The 16,413-nt window shown below is 41.7% G+C and overlaps 4 protein-coding genes across 4 annotated transcripts; 2 read left to right on the top strand and 2 right to left on the bottom strand.

Annotated features, from left to right (window-relative positions):
• The first annotated feature begins 1,425 nt into the window (after positions 1-1,425).
• On the top strand, positions 1,426-3,844 carry LOC131880862 (3-oxoacyl-[acyl-carrier-protein] reductase FabG-like). Its single transcript, XM_059227582.1, has 6 exons — positions 1,426-1,515; positions 2,685-2,733; positions 2,805-2,957; positions 3,023-3,386; positions 3,468-3,531; positions 3,597-3,844. The coding sequence occupies exons 2-6, from the start codon at positions 2,691-2,693 to the stop codon at positions 3,753-3,755; spliced, it is 783 nt and encodes a 260-aa protein (XP_059083565.1). The 5' UTR covers positions 1,426-1,515; positions 2,685-2,690; the 3' UTR covers positions 3,756-3,844.
• On the top strand, positions 1,522-2,684 carry LOC131880859 (uncharacterized). Its single transcript, XM_059227579.1, has one exon. It carries the CDS (start codon positions 1,579-1,581, stop codon positions 2,545-2,547), a length of 969 nt encoding a protein of 322 aa, XP_059083562.1. The 5' UTR covers positions 1,522-1,578; the 3' UTR covers positions 2,548-2,684.
• Positions 3,845-4,205: 361 nt separating the features above from the next.
• On the bottom strand, positions 4,206-7,447 carry LOC131880860 (very-long-chain 3-oxoacyl-CoA reductase-like). The gene is made up of 2 exons (XM_059227580.1): positions 7,292-7,447; positions 4,206-5,266 (listed from the first exon to the last, which is right to left on the bottom strand). The coding sequence occupies exons 1-2, from the start codon at positions 7,294-7,296 to the stop codon at positions 4,330-4,332; spliced, it is 942 nt and encodes a 313-aa protein (XP_059083563.1). The 5' UTR covers positions 7,297-7,447; the 3' UTR covers positions 4,206-4,329.
• Positions 5,268-7,285, bottom strand: LOC131880854 (DNA polymerase zeta catalytic subunit-like). Its single transcript, XM_059227568.1, has one exon. The coding sequence runs from the start codon at positions 7,096-7,098 to the stop codon at positions 5,341-5,343; it is 1,758 nt and encodes a 585-aa protein (XP_059083551.1). The 5' UTR covers positions 7,099-7,285; the 3' UTR covers positions 5,268-5,340.
• Positions 7,448-16,413: the final 8,966 nt, after the last annotated feature.

Raw genomic sequence — 16,413 nt, 5'->3', positions numbered from 1 at the left:
AAAAGTTAGCCCAAAGTCTAGATCAACAAAGAGCTCAGACAACTCACAGAAACCTGTTTTATGAAGATGGCCAAAAGAAAGCCATTGAATAGAAAAGGGTTGAAATTGGTATTTCTAAGAATTTAGAAGTACTGTCAATGGTTCAGTTTTGCACCAGAGATGTCAGGATTACCTTGATTGGATATAATGCTACCCCATATGTCAGTCACATAAAATCTCTAGTATTTTAACTCTTTATTCACATTCTCTTTCTTGTTTTCTTGCTATTCATTTGCTTAATTGAAACTATGCTTGTTTGAATTTGTTTGAATCTATTTGAAATTTGGTTTTCCTTCTTTATTCCCATCAGTGGTATTGACGGATCGAGCCAAGTTTTTGAAGGCAGATTCCACAGCTGAAGCAAATTCTGGACTAACAAGTGGCGTCATCTGACTTGAGCACCATCTAACATCTGCTTGAATTCCATGCATTGCAATAATGCTTCTTGTTAGAAAAGCAAAAGTCTAATCAGTAAGAGATTAAGTAAGATTTTTGCTTTGAAAGTGTGATAAGCATATCCAAATGAAAGTGGCAAACCTTTTCTAATTTCAGATTCCAGATCAACCCTACATTCAAGGATTAGCTTGGTCTGACAACACAAATTCGTTTGAAGACCAACTTTCATTTAAGAATTAAAAAGCTGCAAAACAGACAAAAAACGAGCTTTCATTTCGATAGTGCTGGGAATTACATTCATTAAAGTACTTAGATAAGCTTGTGAGTAACCAAACCAAGAAAAAATGTTTCTCTTAATTTAAATATTTTCATTTGCCTAATTTCAAAAAAATCTCATCAGTTGCATTGTAAAATAATGATATAAAATGCAAAACATAACCATGGAACATATACAGTAGTACAATATTATAGGAAATGATTTGGCATTTGGCTTCAGAGCCTAACTTTTCATAATCACATGTGTTTTTGTTAAAGACATCTGCGATGATATGTTAGTCACCAAAAAAAAGGATATTTATTCACTTAGTTTGATTTTTGATTTAAGTTTATAAGTCCTCATTTCTAGCTCTTGTAATGTTAATTTTCTGGATTGTGCTAAGATAATAAAAAAATGCTAGTGTTGCTTGAATCAGACGTCACCACTTTTTAATCCAGTGCTTGGCTTCACTGGCATCAAAAGCTTGACTCGATTCATCAATAATGGGTAAAGCAATGTACCCCCAAGTAATTGGGCTCTAGAGGCGGCTTTTGGGGCATAACCACAATATTTGTCTTGATCACCTACCTGAAAACGTAAAAAGCCCATCAGCTTTTGCTCGCAATTAGCCGCGATACAGCGGAAAGTTTTTCATTAACACCATCAGCTCATTTAACTCCCTCTAAGCCCCAGACACATGGGTTTTCTCGAATTGGCCATCTGGTTACCCTGAACCTGTTCTTTCTTTGACAAGAGGACAGCTGTGCAGATTGTTATACACTCAACAGTCGACGTTGTGCTATCTCCTCTTCAACAACTACAAGGTAGGGGTCAATTGGACCTCAGGTGAAATTGTTCCAATATAAACACCCAAAATCTTGTTTGCCATGGATTGGGAGAGCTATTTGAGTAGACTGTTTGATTTAGAAGGAGCCAAGCTGTACGTGTCAGCCGGCATGCCCTTTTTTATTGGATGCTCTCTGATGTGCCTGTTTATATACGTGGTGATGATCAAGCAGATTGGCCTCGTTAACATAGTCAATCAGGTGGGCATGCAAGTGGGGCTGCAGCCCCTTATAGGCCCTAATTCACGTCGGCCAGGACGTTTGCGTATGCAGGCCACTCCCCTGCCTTGTTACCTTCAGCTGAAAGAATGTGCGCCGTCGGAAATCAGTCTAAAGCACGTGCCGGTCAGCTTGAGCAGTAAGAGCGGCGCTCAGCTACAAATGCGCGTCTTTTATGGCGTAGACATTGCCTTGTGTCATCACGTCATGGCTGGACCTTGGCCCTGGCTCAAAGACGCCTTTCTCAATGGGCGCCCCTTTGGGCAGGACGGCTGTCTAGATGTGTCAGAGCACTTGTCGGTCAGCTTGAGCGAGGGTGAGACGCGGGAGCTCATTTTGCCGCGACCAAGCAGTGGCCACTGGATGGACTTAGGCCGGAGCTCCCCGCGTAATAAATATCCCATTGTGCTGGTCAGCTTAACCGGTTTGGATGGAGCGAAGGCGGTAGTGGCTACCTTTCATGTTATCCATATACAAGATGAAGTGTGCACACTGCCCACCCAGATCTTGGCTTCCTATGTTAAGCGAGGTGCGGGACCCCTTGTGCATTTGGACAGAATCTTTTACTCGGACTCTTTTCAAGACGAAAGAAATTACAATCTGTGCGTGGTCTGCCAAGATTTTCCGATATCTCGCGTGAATTTGCCGTGCAAGCATGCCTGCGTTTGTCAACGATGCTTCGGCATGATCCGAAACCTTTGTCCCATGTGCCGAAGCCCGATTCAGCATTATTTCCTCATCAAAGGCGAAAATCATAAGGCTACCTGGGTTCTACCCCATCCAACGCAATAGAAGACCTCATCAGAATAAAAGAAAAGATTACCCCTGATTATGATCTGATATGTACCTGCTGTTGTCGTCGTTGATTAAAATGTTCCCAATGAACCAAAACGTGCGAACAAATAATTGTGAATATCTAACCATTCCAGCCCGTTATGTCCTTGGTGAATTTGTCCGGTAAAGTGGCCATAATTACTGGTAAGAGTTCACTACTTAACAGTAATCACCCCCTAATTACAAACTTAGTGACCAGTGTCTCTTGTTTGAAGGCGCTAGTTCCGGAATTGGAGCTGCCACCGCCATTCTCTTTTCCAAACTCGGCGCTAGCCTGGCCTTGACCGGTCGCAATGCGCTCAATCTTGAACGAACTTCTGCCCAACTCCAAGTGAATGAGGAGCAAAAGAAGCCTCTGCTCATTCAAGGTAAATCAGCTTATTTTCAATTGAAAATCATTATTCATTGGTTTAAATTGACGCATTATCCTCAGCCGACTTGAGTCAAGAGTCGGACACTCAAAAGATCATGGATGAAACGATCAAGCATTTCGGACGTCTGGACATCCTCGTCAATAACGCTGGCGTGATCGAAATGGGCAGCATTGAAAACACGTCCATGGATCAATACGATCGAGTGATGAATGTGAATGTGCGAGCCATGTATCAGTTGACCATGCTGGCCACGCCCCATTTGATCAAGACCCAAGGCAACATTGTAAATGTGTCTAGTGTCAACGGCATGCGTTCTTTCCCCGGTGTTTTGGCCTACAACATCTCTAAGGCAGCCGTCGACCAACTCACTCGATGCGTGGCTTTAGAACTTGCTCCCAAACAAGTGCGAGTGAATTGCGTCAAGTAAGATGTCTACAAAATAAACACGTCCTAATGCCATCATTTTTGCGATGCCCAATTTGATTTTTCTGTTACCATTTGCAGTCCTGGTGTGACAATCACCGAGCTTCAGAAACGTGGTGGTCTCTCGGATGAGGCTTACGCCAAGGTAACAACTGACTTTTACAAACAGGTTTGACGCCATCTGTTAATCCGATTGCTCGTGTTTGATAGTTCTTGGAAAGAAGCAAAGAGACCCATGCCATGGGTCGAGCTGGTGAGCCGGAAGAAGTGGCTCAGGCGGTGGCTTTCTTGGCCTCGTCCAATGCGTCCTTCTCCACGGGAATCTCATTGCCTGTGGATGGTGGACGACACGCCATGTGTCCCCGATAATGGTTTCTTGCTGTCCAAGGGCAAGCTCAGAAGATGTAGATTTTGTTAAAAGATTCATATTTTTGAATAAAACAAAAGGGCACAATGATCATGGCCAAGTTTTGTTTTTCATTTAATTATTTTATAGAAGTAATTTAGCTAGTCGAATCAATCCATTACAGAGCTAGAGTGGCTCTTACGTCGAACCTTATCCATAGATGTCTATTTTATTGAAATAGCTGACTCCTAATTCATATACCTGGGAATTCCGCGAATTATATTTTTATTAAATCTGATCGTTTTCAAAATGCATATCTAGTTTGTTCAAGTCGACTTCTTTTTTTTTATTGAATTTTCAATTTCCTTCAAAAAATGAAATTACCATACCAACGCGTAAAGTGACCATCATCAAAATACTAGCGCACGTCTAAGCCCCCTGTATTATTTGGCCAAACAATCCGCCCACGCAAATTGCATTGTTCAAATTGATTTGACTCGTTTTATTGGAGAAAACAAAATGGGTTCAAAACTCAAGATAAAAGTTGATTTCTTTCCACTGTCATCACGACTATGCCTCCAGTGACTGACTCACTTCTCACTGACTCTTCTCCTTCTTCCTCAAAGCGCGTTTGCGCACGGCGTCGATTTGGCCAAAAATCATGGAGTCGGCCACGAAATCGGGCAGAAGCCAAATGACTCCGACCATCAAATCATGGACGATATAGCCGGTGGTTCGCGAGAACACGCCCAAGCGACCCAAAGCCGATTTGACAAACACATCTGGCGTAGGCGCAATAAACGACGGCTTCTTCAATCCACTCATATTGCTCACCACGTAGCCCGGCAACACACATTGGATCGTAATGCCGTACTTGCCATATTCCAAGGCCAAGCCTTTGGTGAAGGTATCCACATAGGCCTTGACTCCGGCATACACGGACAAAAGCGGAGCTGGAATCAGGGCGGACATACTGCTTAGGTTGACCACGGCTCCTTTCTGACGTTGCTTCATTTGGGGCAAAACCAATCGGGTCATGGCATTCATCGAGGTGATATTCACATTGACCAGATCGCGCACTTTCTGCTCGCCGTTCTCAATCTTCAGGAACTCCTCGGGGTGGTCGTAGCTGAGGCCAACGTTGTTGACAAGGATGCCGATTTCTAAGTCCTTGATCTCAGTTTGAAGTCTGGGGATGTAGTCCTGGTCTTTGGCGGTGAAATCGATATCGATGATCTTGGTTTTGACCTTGTATTTGGATTCGATCTCGGCTGCCACATTCTGGAGCTTGAACGGAGTTCGGCTGACAAGGATAATGTTCAGTCCCTTCTTGGCCAAGGCCATAGCATAGGCCTTGCCGATCCCATCAGTGGAACCGGTGACCAAGGCCCATTCTCCCAGTTTGGACACGTCCAAGGGTTTGCCCATAGCCAACTTGAAGAGGTACAAACCGAGACTGATGATCAACCTTGATCCGAGAATCAGGGCGATTCCGTAGCATAACATGTCGCAAAGACAGCAACTCAACATGACTCTGTAACAAGAACATAAATCGAAGTGTTAATACTGATGGGAGAGCAATTCTTTTCGTAGTTATCACAACTAGGTTTATTGGGATGGCTTGAGGTATTGGTCGATGTCCAAGTTGTCCCAGAATGAGTCTTCTTTCTGATCCCAAAGATCAGAAGGGCTTCTAGGCGATGGATTAGCCTTGGTTGCAGCGGGTTGGGTACTAATGTTAGCTAGGATGGCATCATCTTGCTCATCGTCATCACCCCAACACAAGATCTGACTCATCTCTAGGGATTCTTTGGCCTCAGCCTCGGACAAATCTGGAGCTGCCTCTTTCCGTCGGCCCAGATCATTGAGTAAATCTACCAGATCTTGCTCATCCTGGTCGAATGTAGTGTGCGGTTGGGACTGACTACGAACCACCTCCTCATCCACGATGGTATCATTCATATCCAAGCGATCGCCTTCAAAGAGGTCATCCGAAACATTGGACGGATGTCGGATCCTTTCCACCATACTGCGACTTAACGATGGCACATGGTCATCCACAAAGGTAGCCGAAGGTAATTGGAGATCATCGGGTGTTTCTTGGGCATACACCTGAGTCTTTCCGGTCGGTCCGGGTGAGCCCGAGGGCTGGAAATTGCAAGTAGCATCCGGATCCGACGACGCGTTCGTGTCGGTCCAAGCCTCGGGATGCGCTAATTTGGCTTGGGCAATCTGCGCGCGGAAGCGGTCTTGCCAGAAGGCCTGCGAATCCGTGACGGGGAACGGGCCAATTTCGCGGGGCGGGGAGGAAGGGGGTGTGAGGTCTTCGGGCAGATCCAGACATTGTCGTCGGAGCCGCTCGTCCGCCCAAATAGCCGCCAAACCCGGATTCAGGCTCTGAGCGCGGTGGTCAACGGCCTCATTGCTATTCAAGATATCGGCCGCTACCCCATCGAGTTCCAACTCGGAGGTGGACATCCGGATCACCTCTCCGGGCAAAAGGAGCTCCGGCGGCAGATCATCCATCCGAAAATGGCGTTGCGAGGCCGGGGTCCAGGCGTGTGGGGCGGCACAGGTGAGGGGTGGTTCCGATGAAAGGACACCACCGGATGAGGCGGAGCGGCGAAACTTAGCATGGGCCAAATGAATGAAGTTCATCCCCTGGAGATTGTAGTCCATCATGAACTGCAACGTGTAAGGCACGTGGCTTTCATGGGGTTGGATCTTGAGGCCCATGACCGCGCCATTTTGCAGCAAATCGCCGGCCCGTTTGATCAGCCCCGGATGGTAAAAAAAGAGCTTCAAGAAGGTGTGGGCGCGCGGGTGATAGCCGTAGAAAGGCACGCCCGAGACTTGTTGCACTTTGTAGATGTGCTGCTGCTGGGACGCCGTCAAGCCCATACTCAAATTGAGGGCGTGGTCCAGACTGTGGGCCAAGCGATAGGCATAACCACTCGATTGCGAGGATGTGGCCGTCTGAGCCGCCGGGAGGGGCACGTACAGGTAGGGAAACACCCCGTGCAAATGGAGACACGCCTTCTGACCGGCGGGTGTGGGGCCAAAAGCCCGCAGAACGGGCACTTTCCGGACCGTGTAGTGTCGATCCGAGGCGAAAATCGGGTCCAAGCCCGGAATGGGATCAGCCATATAGTGGTCCAAGGTCACGATCCGCAAGGACAGATAGGCAGCGGCCGGCCCGTGATGCCCGTGATGCTCGTGATGCTCGGAGCTGTCAGGGGCCTCAATCCCGGGACTACTTCTACCACTGCTATGGCCCAGACCCAGCAGATCGGGCTCGGGTTCCGCTTCCGAGGAGGGCTCAGACCGGTCAGACCGGTCAGACCGGTCAGACCGAGTCGGCCACATGACCACGACGAAAAAAGCAGGCAGGCAGGCAGGCAGGCAGGCGGCCCAAGGGGTGTCGACGGACTTTCAGGGCTGGCCACGGTGATCGGGTGATCGGGTGATCCCAGCCTGCCGTCCGCGGATAAAGGCTCTGGCGGTCCGAAGCAGGGCGACTCACTGGACGCCGTGTCAACCGCGTGATAAAGATACTTACGTCATAAACGGATGATGGGACAAGAACTCTGCCGATCAAGGCTCAAAGGTCAACCCGGTCAACCCCCAAGAGTCGTTCCAGTCCTGTTGATGAGTGTAGTAGTGAAGGATGGATAAACGTTATTCTCCACCGATTTGTTGGCAGTGCTCATTTTTGTAATTTTGTGACAAAACATTAAAAGGCTTAGATACAGACTTAAAGGGTTATTAATATCGTATTAGATTAGGTTAGGTTGGGTCAGGTAAGGTTAGGTTAGGTTTGATAAGGTTAGGTTAAGATTAAAAAAGTAGCACCGCCAACAATTCGGTGGAGAATAACGTTTAACGTGAATGATGAGAGCTGAACTGACAGGGTGACCACAAAATCACAAAATTTGGAGTTTTAGTTCGTAGTTAAAGTCAGATTGCCAGAAACAAACCGAGCATTAAACTAAAGCCACGTTCCAGCGTCACTGTTGGTGCACATTACTAATATTACTGCAAAAGTTAATTTAATCTGCCCTGATATGAAATTTCTTTTTTAACTTTGGCCACACCATTTTCCCCTCAACTGTCTGTGTACAAACCCAAGTTGGGGCAAGTTCCTACTTGGGCAAGTTCCTACTTGGGCAAGTTCCTACTTGGGCAAGTTCCTACTTGGGCAAGTTCCTACTTGGGCAAGTTCCTACTTGGGCAAGTTAACCACCGGACTACTTGCCCTGTTGCTGGCTGTTGGTGCTTGCTTGACATCAGTACCACAAGTGTCCAAAAATGAACAAAAATGGGCACAAGGTGTTCAAAAGTAAGCACAATTGCCTGAAAGTGTATGGACAAGCCACAATGTTTTTTCAAGAATTGAGATACTGGAGGCTGCAGAAGAATATCGCCAAAGTCTCATTCTGCACAAATTCCTTGAAACTAAGGATGCCAGTCTTTCTTGCGACAAAAGTTGATTTGACAAAATTGATTGTATAAAGCGTATAAAACTGCTTCATGAACAACCGAAGTATGGAGAAAACCATGGACTTAATAAAAATGATGATCCATTCAATCCAAATTATGATACCAAATTTATTTGATATTTATAAAACAAATCCACTAATTTTCCAGCGGAGATCTGGCCATGAGAATTAGAAATCTTAATCTTTTGTTCAAAAGGTCAAAGAAAGGTCCTAAAAAGCTCAAGTTGACCAGATCGCATCAATCAAGAAAAGTTATTGTAGGGGCATTGTTTTGGCCCAACTGGCAAGTTGTCACTATGCTAAGGCAGAATGGAATAGTAAGAACAAAATGAAATCAATGTTGCAGCCAAAAAATGGAACCCAGAATATGGATGCCTGATGTCCTGTTTTAAATCCGGCGCGTCTTTTCGAGGTTGCGAGAGTGGATTGATAACCAAAACGAGTTTCGCTGGAGAGTCACTCCGCCATTTTGAGAATTAAGCCATCAACGCCCCACTCTAAATACATTTCTGTTAAACCCAAATTTGCCGAACTATCTGATAAAGCCTTGATTTTGAATATATGATTGAACTCTATCGGTGCTAGTTCATGGGGCGGTAACACAGAAATATGACCAATCTAAGAAACTTTGTCATTTGTGAAAGGAGTATTGAAGAAAACATACTTGACCATAAAATCTAAAGACAAATGCAATATTAAACGGTTAAGAGCAGTCAGGAAGGTCGATTCTGACCTCGTGCAGAAGTTGATGGCTAGGGTCAGGTGCAAAGTAAGGTCTCTGGCCCTTTAGAATAGATAATACTCTGCTTAATAGTTTCATTAATTAGAATTACCCTTATTTATGGTTTTTTTTTATTATTGAAGTTTCTAAAAATAAGCTGCACGCACTGAGAAAGTCACCATTTTTCATGTCCAGATTTTTACGTCTTCTACCTTTATCTTGATAAAATACCGCATTGTACAGTTAAACACAAATCATTCTGTGTGTTTTTTTCCTCATTATCTGACATCATAAAAGCCATCAAACCTTACGGTGCTTGAAGATATTATGATGTAATATTCCTTTTCATCTATGCGTTGCTTGAAACGAAAGGCCTCAAACGTGTTCTTGCCTATGTTTTGGAGAATTTATTTGCAAACTTTTGCATACATTTGTTTGATTTTTTATGCAAATTTGCTTGAGAGCATAATTGAAGCATGGTTAATAGCAATTTCAGTACCGTGCGACTAGTTTGAAGAGAAGATCAGGGGCTTGTTTGAGCTTCTCTTCGAACGAGAGGGCATGAAAAGGTAAGTTAATAAACTAGAGCCTTTATGGTACAAGAGTATATGATTTTCGGTCCCAAAGCGCCAGTTCGATTGTTCTGTAGTTCTTCAGTTAATCCCCAAGACGGCTTTTTCTGTGTTATGTATTTACTCGATCCTTTTTGATGTACTTAGCGAGATTATTGCCAACCTTCTGAAATGACGAAATTAGGACTTTTTAAGCTTCTAAAGACTAAACAATTGTGTCCGATGCATTATCTTGTCAAGCACTGTATCAACAGGGAATTGATAGCCCAATCTAAGGTGATGGTTGCTGAGTCAAATATGAGTAGAAAGGGTTTCAAATGGAGAAAGGATGAAAGAACAAAGGAAAAACTTGGAAAATTGGTTGCAAATTGAGCAATTTCATTAAGCTCAAGGCATATGTTTCCAACTAAAAAAGGCACCTAAAGTTGAGATTGAGTGGAGTTGCCTTAGTCAAAATATAATTTTCCTGTTGCAATAATATCATCCTTTTTTGTAACACCAATAGAATAGCATTACTTGTCTTTGTGTCATATGCCTCATTTGTAGTACTATTGAATATATTTCTGTTTTCAAAATGGTGCAACAATTGTTAATTTACAGGCGCGATATGCTGAGGTATTCTAATTTCCTTTTTCCTAATATTGACTGTATAGACACCAAATACTTTGATCCTTTTCAGTTTCTAATATTTTGGGTGTCGTTATTTGCGTAGGATTGTCACACAATTGTGATAACTTTTAAGATAGTAGGTCCAATGACAGATTTTAATTTTGATGTTCTTTGACTTATCTCACATTTTGAGAGTTGTGAAAGAAACCATTCTCAAAACCAATTTACATTCATTTATTTTATCTTGCAATTTTGGACTTGGATCAGATCCGAACCCAATCCGACTTTCCATTCCTCAGTTCGAATCCGAATCCGAACGAAATGTTCATTCCGACCAAAACCGAATCCGATTTTTTTTTCCCAATCCCAATCCGAAAATTGTGGGTCAATCCGATCCGAAACTGAATCTGATCGGATCCGAAAAGCCGGATCCGACGCACAGCTCTAGTTTAAACATGCCTAAAATCCAGACATGTTCTCAATGGGACCAAACCAAGTGGTTGACCCCCGGACAATGATACCCCTCACCCCGGGCCACAACTGCGGTCAGGTGGCAGCTTTCCTTAAATCCTATGAGATTCCTCCCACAGGTTGCCGCATCTCCCAGATCAAACCGGACAACGGTTGCCCGCATCTTTCAGGATCTGAGATGGACAGACCACCGAGAAGTGCACAATGCCCCTGTTGGCAACCAAGTTGTGGAAAAAGGCTTTTTCCTTGTACTATTTGATGGAAATGATGATTACCAAAGTGATGGAACGTTAATAACCATCTAATACACAATCTCTTGTAAATTGATTACTTCCATGTCATAACTGTGCGGAATTTTACTCTTAGAGAATTTGAAACATTTTCCAAAAGAGTTGATGGCTTATTAATTGTGTCACAGTACTTTGGGCGATAAATTGTTCATGTAATCATCTCTTAACAAAGTCTGGCAAATTAGAGCGTATTTTCTCTCTTCTTTTTTTTGTTTACCCGCACCTAGACAAAGCAGAGGGCGCTTCCTCCGACCAATGAAAAAGTCGATTTGCACCGAAACTGGAAGACCCTGGAACTGGACTTTGTCCCACACGTCTGAAGGGGGGTTTGACCACGCCTAAAGCGCTATGTTGTAGTTAAAAGGGCTCGTGATGATTAAAACATTTCATCAAGGAAGCTCAAGGAGCAACACAAAAATAAAATAAAATCCAAAGGCGACTGAAATATAGAAGTTTTTTAATATTCAATATGGAACATTTCAAACAGTAACAACCAAGTGTTAAAACGCAAAATTACATCACATTGACTGTTGCACCAATCATGAATCACACTTGTTTTGAAATATAGCAGCAACCTATTTAGGATTGGCTTACGTCGGTGAAGTTAAAAAGAAAATACTTCAAAAATGATCAAGAACAATATGCGTTTTGTGAGCCCACGATTTACACCACTAAGTGAATTATAGCCAAGATACGCTCAACATGAGGAGCAGCCAATCATGTCGACGATTTGACTCATATCGGAGACAAAATGACAAGAAACGGATAACGAGGATAAAGCGAACTACAAAGCCGAATGAAGACAAGTTGAGCTCAATGTTCAAACATCGATTTGAACGAAAATAATACAGCCAAAGCTTTTCACACAATTTTGGACAAGCCTGATCATCTTGAACGTAAAGTTTGAATGGATTCCTCAAACACTTGTGCCAAATTTCTGATTTTCTAACTTGAACTAAAACCCATAGATCCTTGAGACAAAGATTCCTATGGCAAATCTATTGAATTTAGCTCTGCTTTGTGCTCCTAGTGGTTTTAACGAACAAAACAGAGTATATTTCATGGAAAAGAATATTCTAACGTTTAATTGCATCGTTGAAAAGCATCAAACGAATTTGTAATTGGATTACCAAGAAGCCAAATTGGGAAGAACAGATTTATTTGTTTGTTGTATCCATATCCAGAATAACCAATCAGGGAAAAAGAAACGCACTACCATCTGAATAATTTAGGCCCAGCTTCAGTTTTATAATGATTCACTTGAAACATCCTTTGGGAGCACAGATGGTAAAAAAGTTTTTGGAAGAATTTCTTCCATTCTCTAACCTGCGATAGCAAAAATGGCAGGAAATGGCCAAACAAAATGGCAAAAATACTGGAAGGTGGTTAAAAATAACTATCAGTACTGAAAGGCCAGACCTAAATAAAAAAAAACATTGGTCAATTTTAAGGGATAATTATGGCTTGGTGTTTGCTAACAATATTATGGACAGTTTAAAAGTGAGCAAGTCTGAAATGAAATGAAGTTCAAGCAATTCCTCAAATATTATGTCATGCATTACGTATTTTCATTTGATTGCAGTAGAAGTATTATCCGCAAGCTTTAAATAGTGGCTAAAGCGAATGCTCCTCTAGTCATTTACATCGGAATCATACTTGAATTCGTCAGACACACAGGTTGATTAAGATTGAATACGACTTTGACTAAAAAGGATTGGCCGAATGTCATCCCTGGTCATTGTCAATTGTTGTGGCAAATTCACACTGTATCAAACTTCAGCACTTATTTGTTTATTTATTTGTTCCTTGATCACCCAGTCACGCATCAAAAGATGAAAGGAGTGTAGGCTATTGTAAAGGGTTCAATGAATAAAAATCAAAGGGCTTGATAGTTCTTGATTAGTGTTTTGTATATGAAAACAAAATTCTCTTCTTGGTTTCTCAAGCCTACAATCAGATGTAAGACTTTAACAAGAATAAGAAAATGGTGGCTTAAATGTAGACGTTAGTTGCCATCTCGGATGCGCAACAGCTGAAAAAGAAGCTGCCGTAGAGGTTGCACGATTTTAAGCTTCTTCGTGCGTGATCAGTCTCATTTTGTCTCTACTTATGCAATACATCAAAAATATATGACTTCATGAAGAGAGCCATACGAAATAACCAAGAAGGACAAAATACATGAAGACCTCAGCTTAAATGGTCAATTGCTGATTTTTCTATATAAAATCAATAAATCATCAGTAGGAGGAACATGCATTGCAAATTTAAGAACAATTGGGACTAGCATTGGTTAACAAGTAATGGTCAATAAAAATTTGGGACAGTGCAGCCAGTATAAATCATCTACGCCAATAACGCCAATTCCCTTATATTGTTGTTATTTCAAAGTCTCAATTTATTATTTTTTTTGCAGACTTCCATACCACACAATTAAACTTACTTAACTTTTATTTTGATGAATTATTTGATTGACCAACAAATTAGCGTTGGCAGAGCTGGCTAATCTGTGAATATAGGGTGGAAATTACATCAAAAACTTGTCCAAGTCTGACTTAAATCCTTGTACTGAAACAACACCTACATACTCCTTATGAACATTTGCGGGCAGCAAATTGAACAATGAAGGAGCCCAAGAAAGAAGAGAATTGGACTTCATTGATCAAATTAGGCTGGATTCTCATTCTTACAGTTTTTTACATCAATTGATTCCATTTTTTGGAGTTCCAAACTTTCAAATGTGATAACACACTACTACTAAATACGCTTGTTTATTGTGTTATTGAAAAAGATTTTCTAGTCTTGTCAATTCAATCTTGAAAACAGAAACAAAACAAAGATAAAATCTGATCCTCTTGCCTGCTAATTTTCTTCATAAAACGTTCTATTATTGTTAGATGTTGCCCAATGGTGCAGTTCTAGTCATGCTTTTATGTGAAATGTCCTGCGCATTTTAAGAAATTCTCATGGTCATTGACTCCACCAAATTTTTAGCAGTTCTTTTATACCCTCCCAACAATAAACTATCAAATTAAAGTTTCAAGTAAACCATAGTTTCAATATGCCTCCAAAAGAAGTCAAAGCAAGGAAGCTATTTTAAAACCCTGAGATGATCTTCAAAGATGCCACTATTGACAACTCAGGAGCCTCCTGCATCCCAAAGACTTAATGTTGCAATGTCATTGGTTAGAAGAAGTTCACTGAAACAGAAGAAGCTCACTGAAATGGAAGTAGACAATAGAAATTATGTATCTATTGTCAATCCTGCTTCAGATTCCCAAACCATAGATGGGTATAAAATAAGGCTAATCACGCCCAAAGAAGCTTAAAATCGTGCAACCTCTACGGCAGCTTCTTTTTCAGCCGTATCGCATCCGAGATGGCAACTAACGTCTACAGTGGTTTTAAATGTGTGAAACAATCTATTTCTTGCTAGGTTTTGCGATTTTCTGCCACTCTTTGCATAAATGTCTGGCATTTTCTGCCGGATGGTCGTAAATGATCTTTAACAATAATTGCTCATCCACGTTTGCTAATCATTTCAAAAGGCTTTAAGGAGACTAAAGCCTTTAAGTCCTTTAAAATCATAGAAAATAATGATAAAATATAGCAAAACTAGCCACATAATCTTCACAGCTCTAAAATATCACTTCACTTGAAGCAAGAAGAACTTAAGAACTACTTGGAGGAGTCCTTGCTTGAAGCATTCGGCTTTGTTGTGGTTTCTACTTGAACTGAGTTTTGACGCTCCGCCATCTATTATGGGGAACAATCAAACTGTAACATCTAGTCAAGCCAATTGATGGCTGCACCATCTACACTCGGAACCTACGCCCATAGAGTCTGTTCGCTCGCTGTCTCTCCGGTGTTCTAAAACAAACCTGGCCGCTTGGCTGTTTGCTTTGCGTGGTGTCTTTATCCGAGTATTTCTACTCTAAGGTAAAGAGGCTATCCAAGAAACAACACACAGCATTTAACATTAGTTTCAAAATTTTACCAAATCTGAAAATATCTAACTTAAAGATATCACAAATCATTTGACCAACTCCCACGGGCTCTACAAACAATTGTAGCACCCCTGCGAGTTCGTGACTATCATCTTTAAAGCTTTAACAAAGTCAAACCTTGGCCGTAGTGGAGGCAATGGAGATAGGAGATCTGGTAAGGCCAAACTGGAACTGGAAACTGGAAATTTGTCGGTGAATAATAGTCTCTTTTGTGTTCGCCACGGATTTGTTTTACAACACTGAAACGGAGATGTAAGACTTGAAGGAAACCATTAAAAAATGCATTTGTTATAGCATAAGAAATTTACGATGCTAAACTGCGTTTTCAACATCAAGGATTGAAAACCTGTTTGAAAAATACGAGGTTGTTGGAAGAAACATGGCATGAAGATACATTTCTTATTCATCCATATCGGTTTAAATGGACAAAGGCTTATTCATATTTGATAACTTGGCTAGGACCCTTTGGACCCCTTCAGGTTTTGAATTGATTCAAATGAGAATCAAATGAGCCTGAAACTAGGTCATTAGGGGCAGATTTTGTCCGTTGTTATGAGATCAAATAGAAACACCGATCTGCATGTTCTGTAAACACTTCAGATATGAATCATCGTTGTTGGTCAGGAAATATCCCGGTTATTCGAGATATTTAATCGTAGAACAATGCTTCAACAAGCATTGTGATAGGACATACAATTGTTTTCATCTGGAATTCATAATCCATACCTATCAATCGATCGGAAAACATTCAGAGTTGATTTGTACCCTTAGAAATTGTCAATTTTCATTCGTTTGTGCATTACTGTACTACATTATCAAACCTGGTTTTTTCCAATCTGGGGTTCATGAGTTTTACCTTCGCTTTAATGAGAGATCTGGTATTAACTCTCAGTGAGAATAGTTGCCATTACGATTTGATGTACCAGAACTGAGAAGTCAAGAATACACCTCTCAGCTAGTTGCCCAAGCTACACTGGATAACAAAAAGGAGATCAGTTCCGTTAGGTATTAAGCTTTTCTTTAAGTTTTCAATCAACATTAAAAACCTTTTCTTAAAAGATATTGGAAAAGGCTGTTCTAATAACCACAGGCTAATTGTAATTGCAAATTTGACGTGTTCTTAAAACAAAACAGGTTGTAGTCTCAAGTTGTTGAGCGTGGCTATACGCTGCTCCATGTGGAATCCAATGCTCCTAACATACATTCAAAAAGACTTGGGTAGAGCACTTAGAAATTGGTTACAGAAAAAAACAGCCAATCCTTTAAACACCGTTTAGATATTGAGTTGATGACTTTGGATGTAAACAAATTGAAAATAACCTGAATCACAAAAGAAAGAAACCCGTTGGGAAAATTTCAAAATTTGATCTTTTTGGTAATGTCAGCTGGACCCGTGTGATCAACAACTACTCAACCTTCATTAATTCAACTTTAGACAAAAAACAATTAATGCTCAGATCAAATTTATGGCATTGGACTCCACTTAGATTTGATACACACACACACACACACACA

The sequence above is a fragment of the Tigriopus californicus genome, chromosome 5, assembly GCF_007210705.1.
Source record: "Tigriopus californicus strain San Diego chromosome 5, Tcal_SD_v2.1, whole genome shotgun sequence".
In the NCBI taxonomy this organism is placed as follows: domain Eukaryota; kingdom Metazoa; phylum Arthropoda; class Copepoda; order Harpacticoida; family Harpacticidae; genus Tigriopus; species Tigriopus californicus.
This window is presented reverse-complemented; position numbering and strand designations above follow the sequence as displayed.

Bases quoted from the DNA above. Each gene is read 5' to 3' on its own strand.
- LOC131880854 (XM_059227568.1), bottom strand. From the start codon at position 7,098: ATGTGGCCGACTCGGTCTGACCGGTCTGACCGGTCTGACCGGTCTGAG.
- LOC131880859 (XM_059227579.1), top strand. From the start codon at position 1,579: ATGGATTGGGAGAGCTATTTGAGTAGACTGTTTGATTTAGAAGGAGCC.
- LOC131880862 (XM_059227582.1), top strand. From the start codon at position 2,691: ATGTCCTTGGTGAATTTGTCCGGTAAAGTGGCCATAATTACTG. The intron at 2,958-3,022 runs GTAAATCAGCTT...CATTATCCTCAG, and splicing joins GAAGCCTCTGCTCATTCAAG to CCGACTTGAGTCAAGAGTCG. The intron at 3,387-3,467 runs GTAAGATGTCTA...TACCATTTGCAG, and splicing joins GTGCGAGTGAATTGCGTCAA to TCCTGGTGTGACAATCACCG.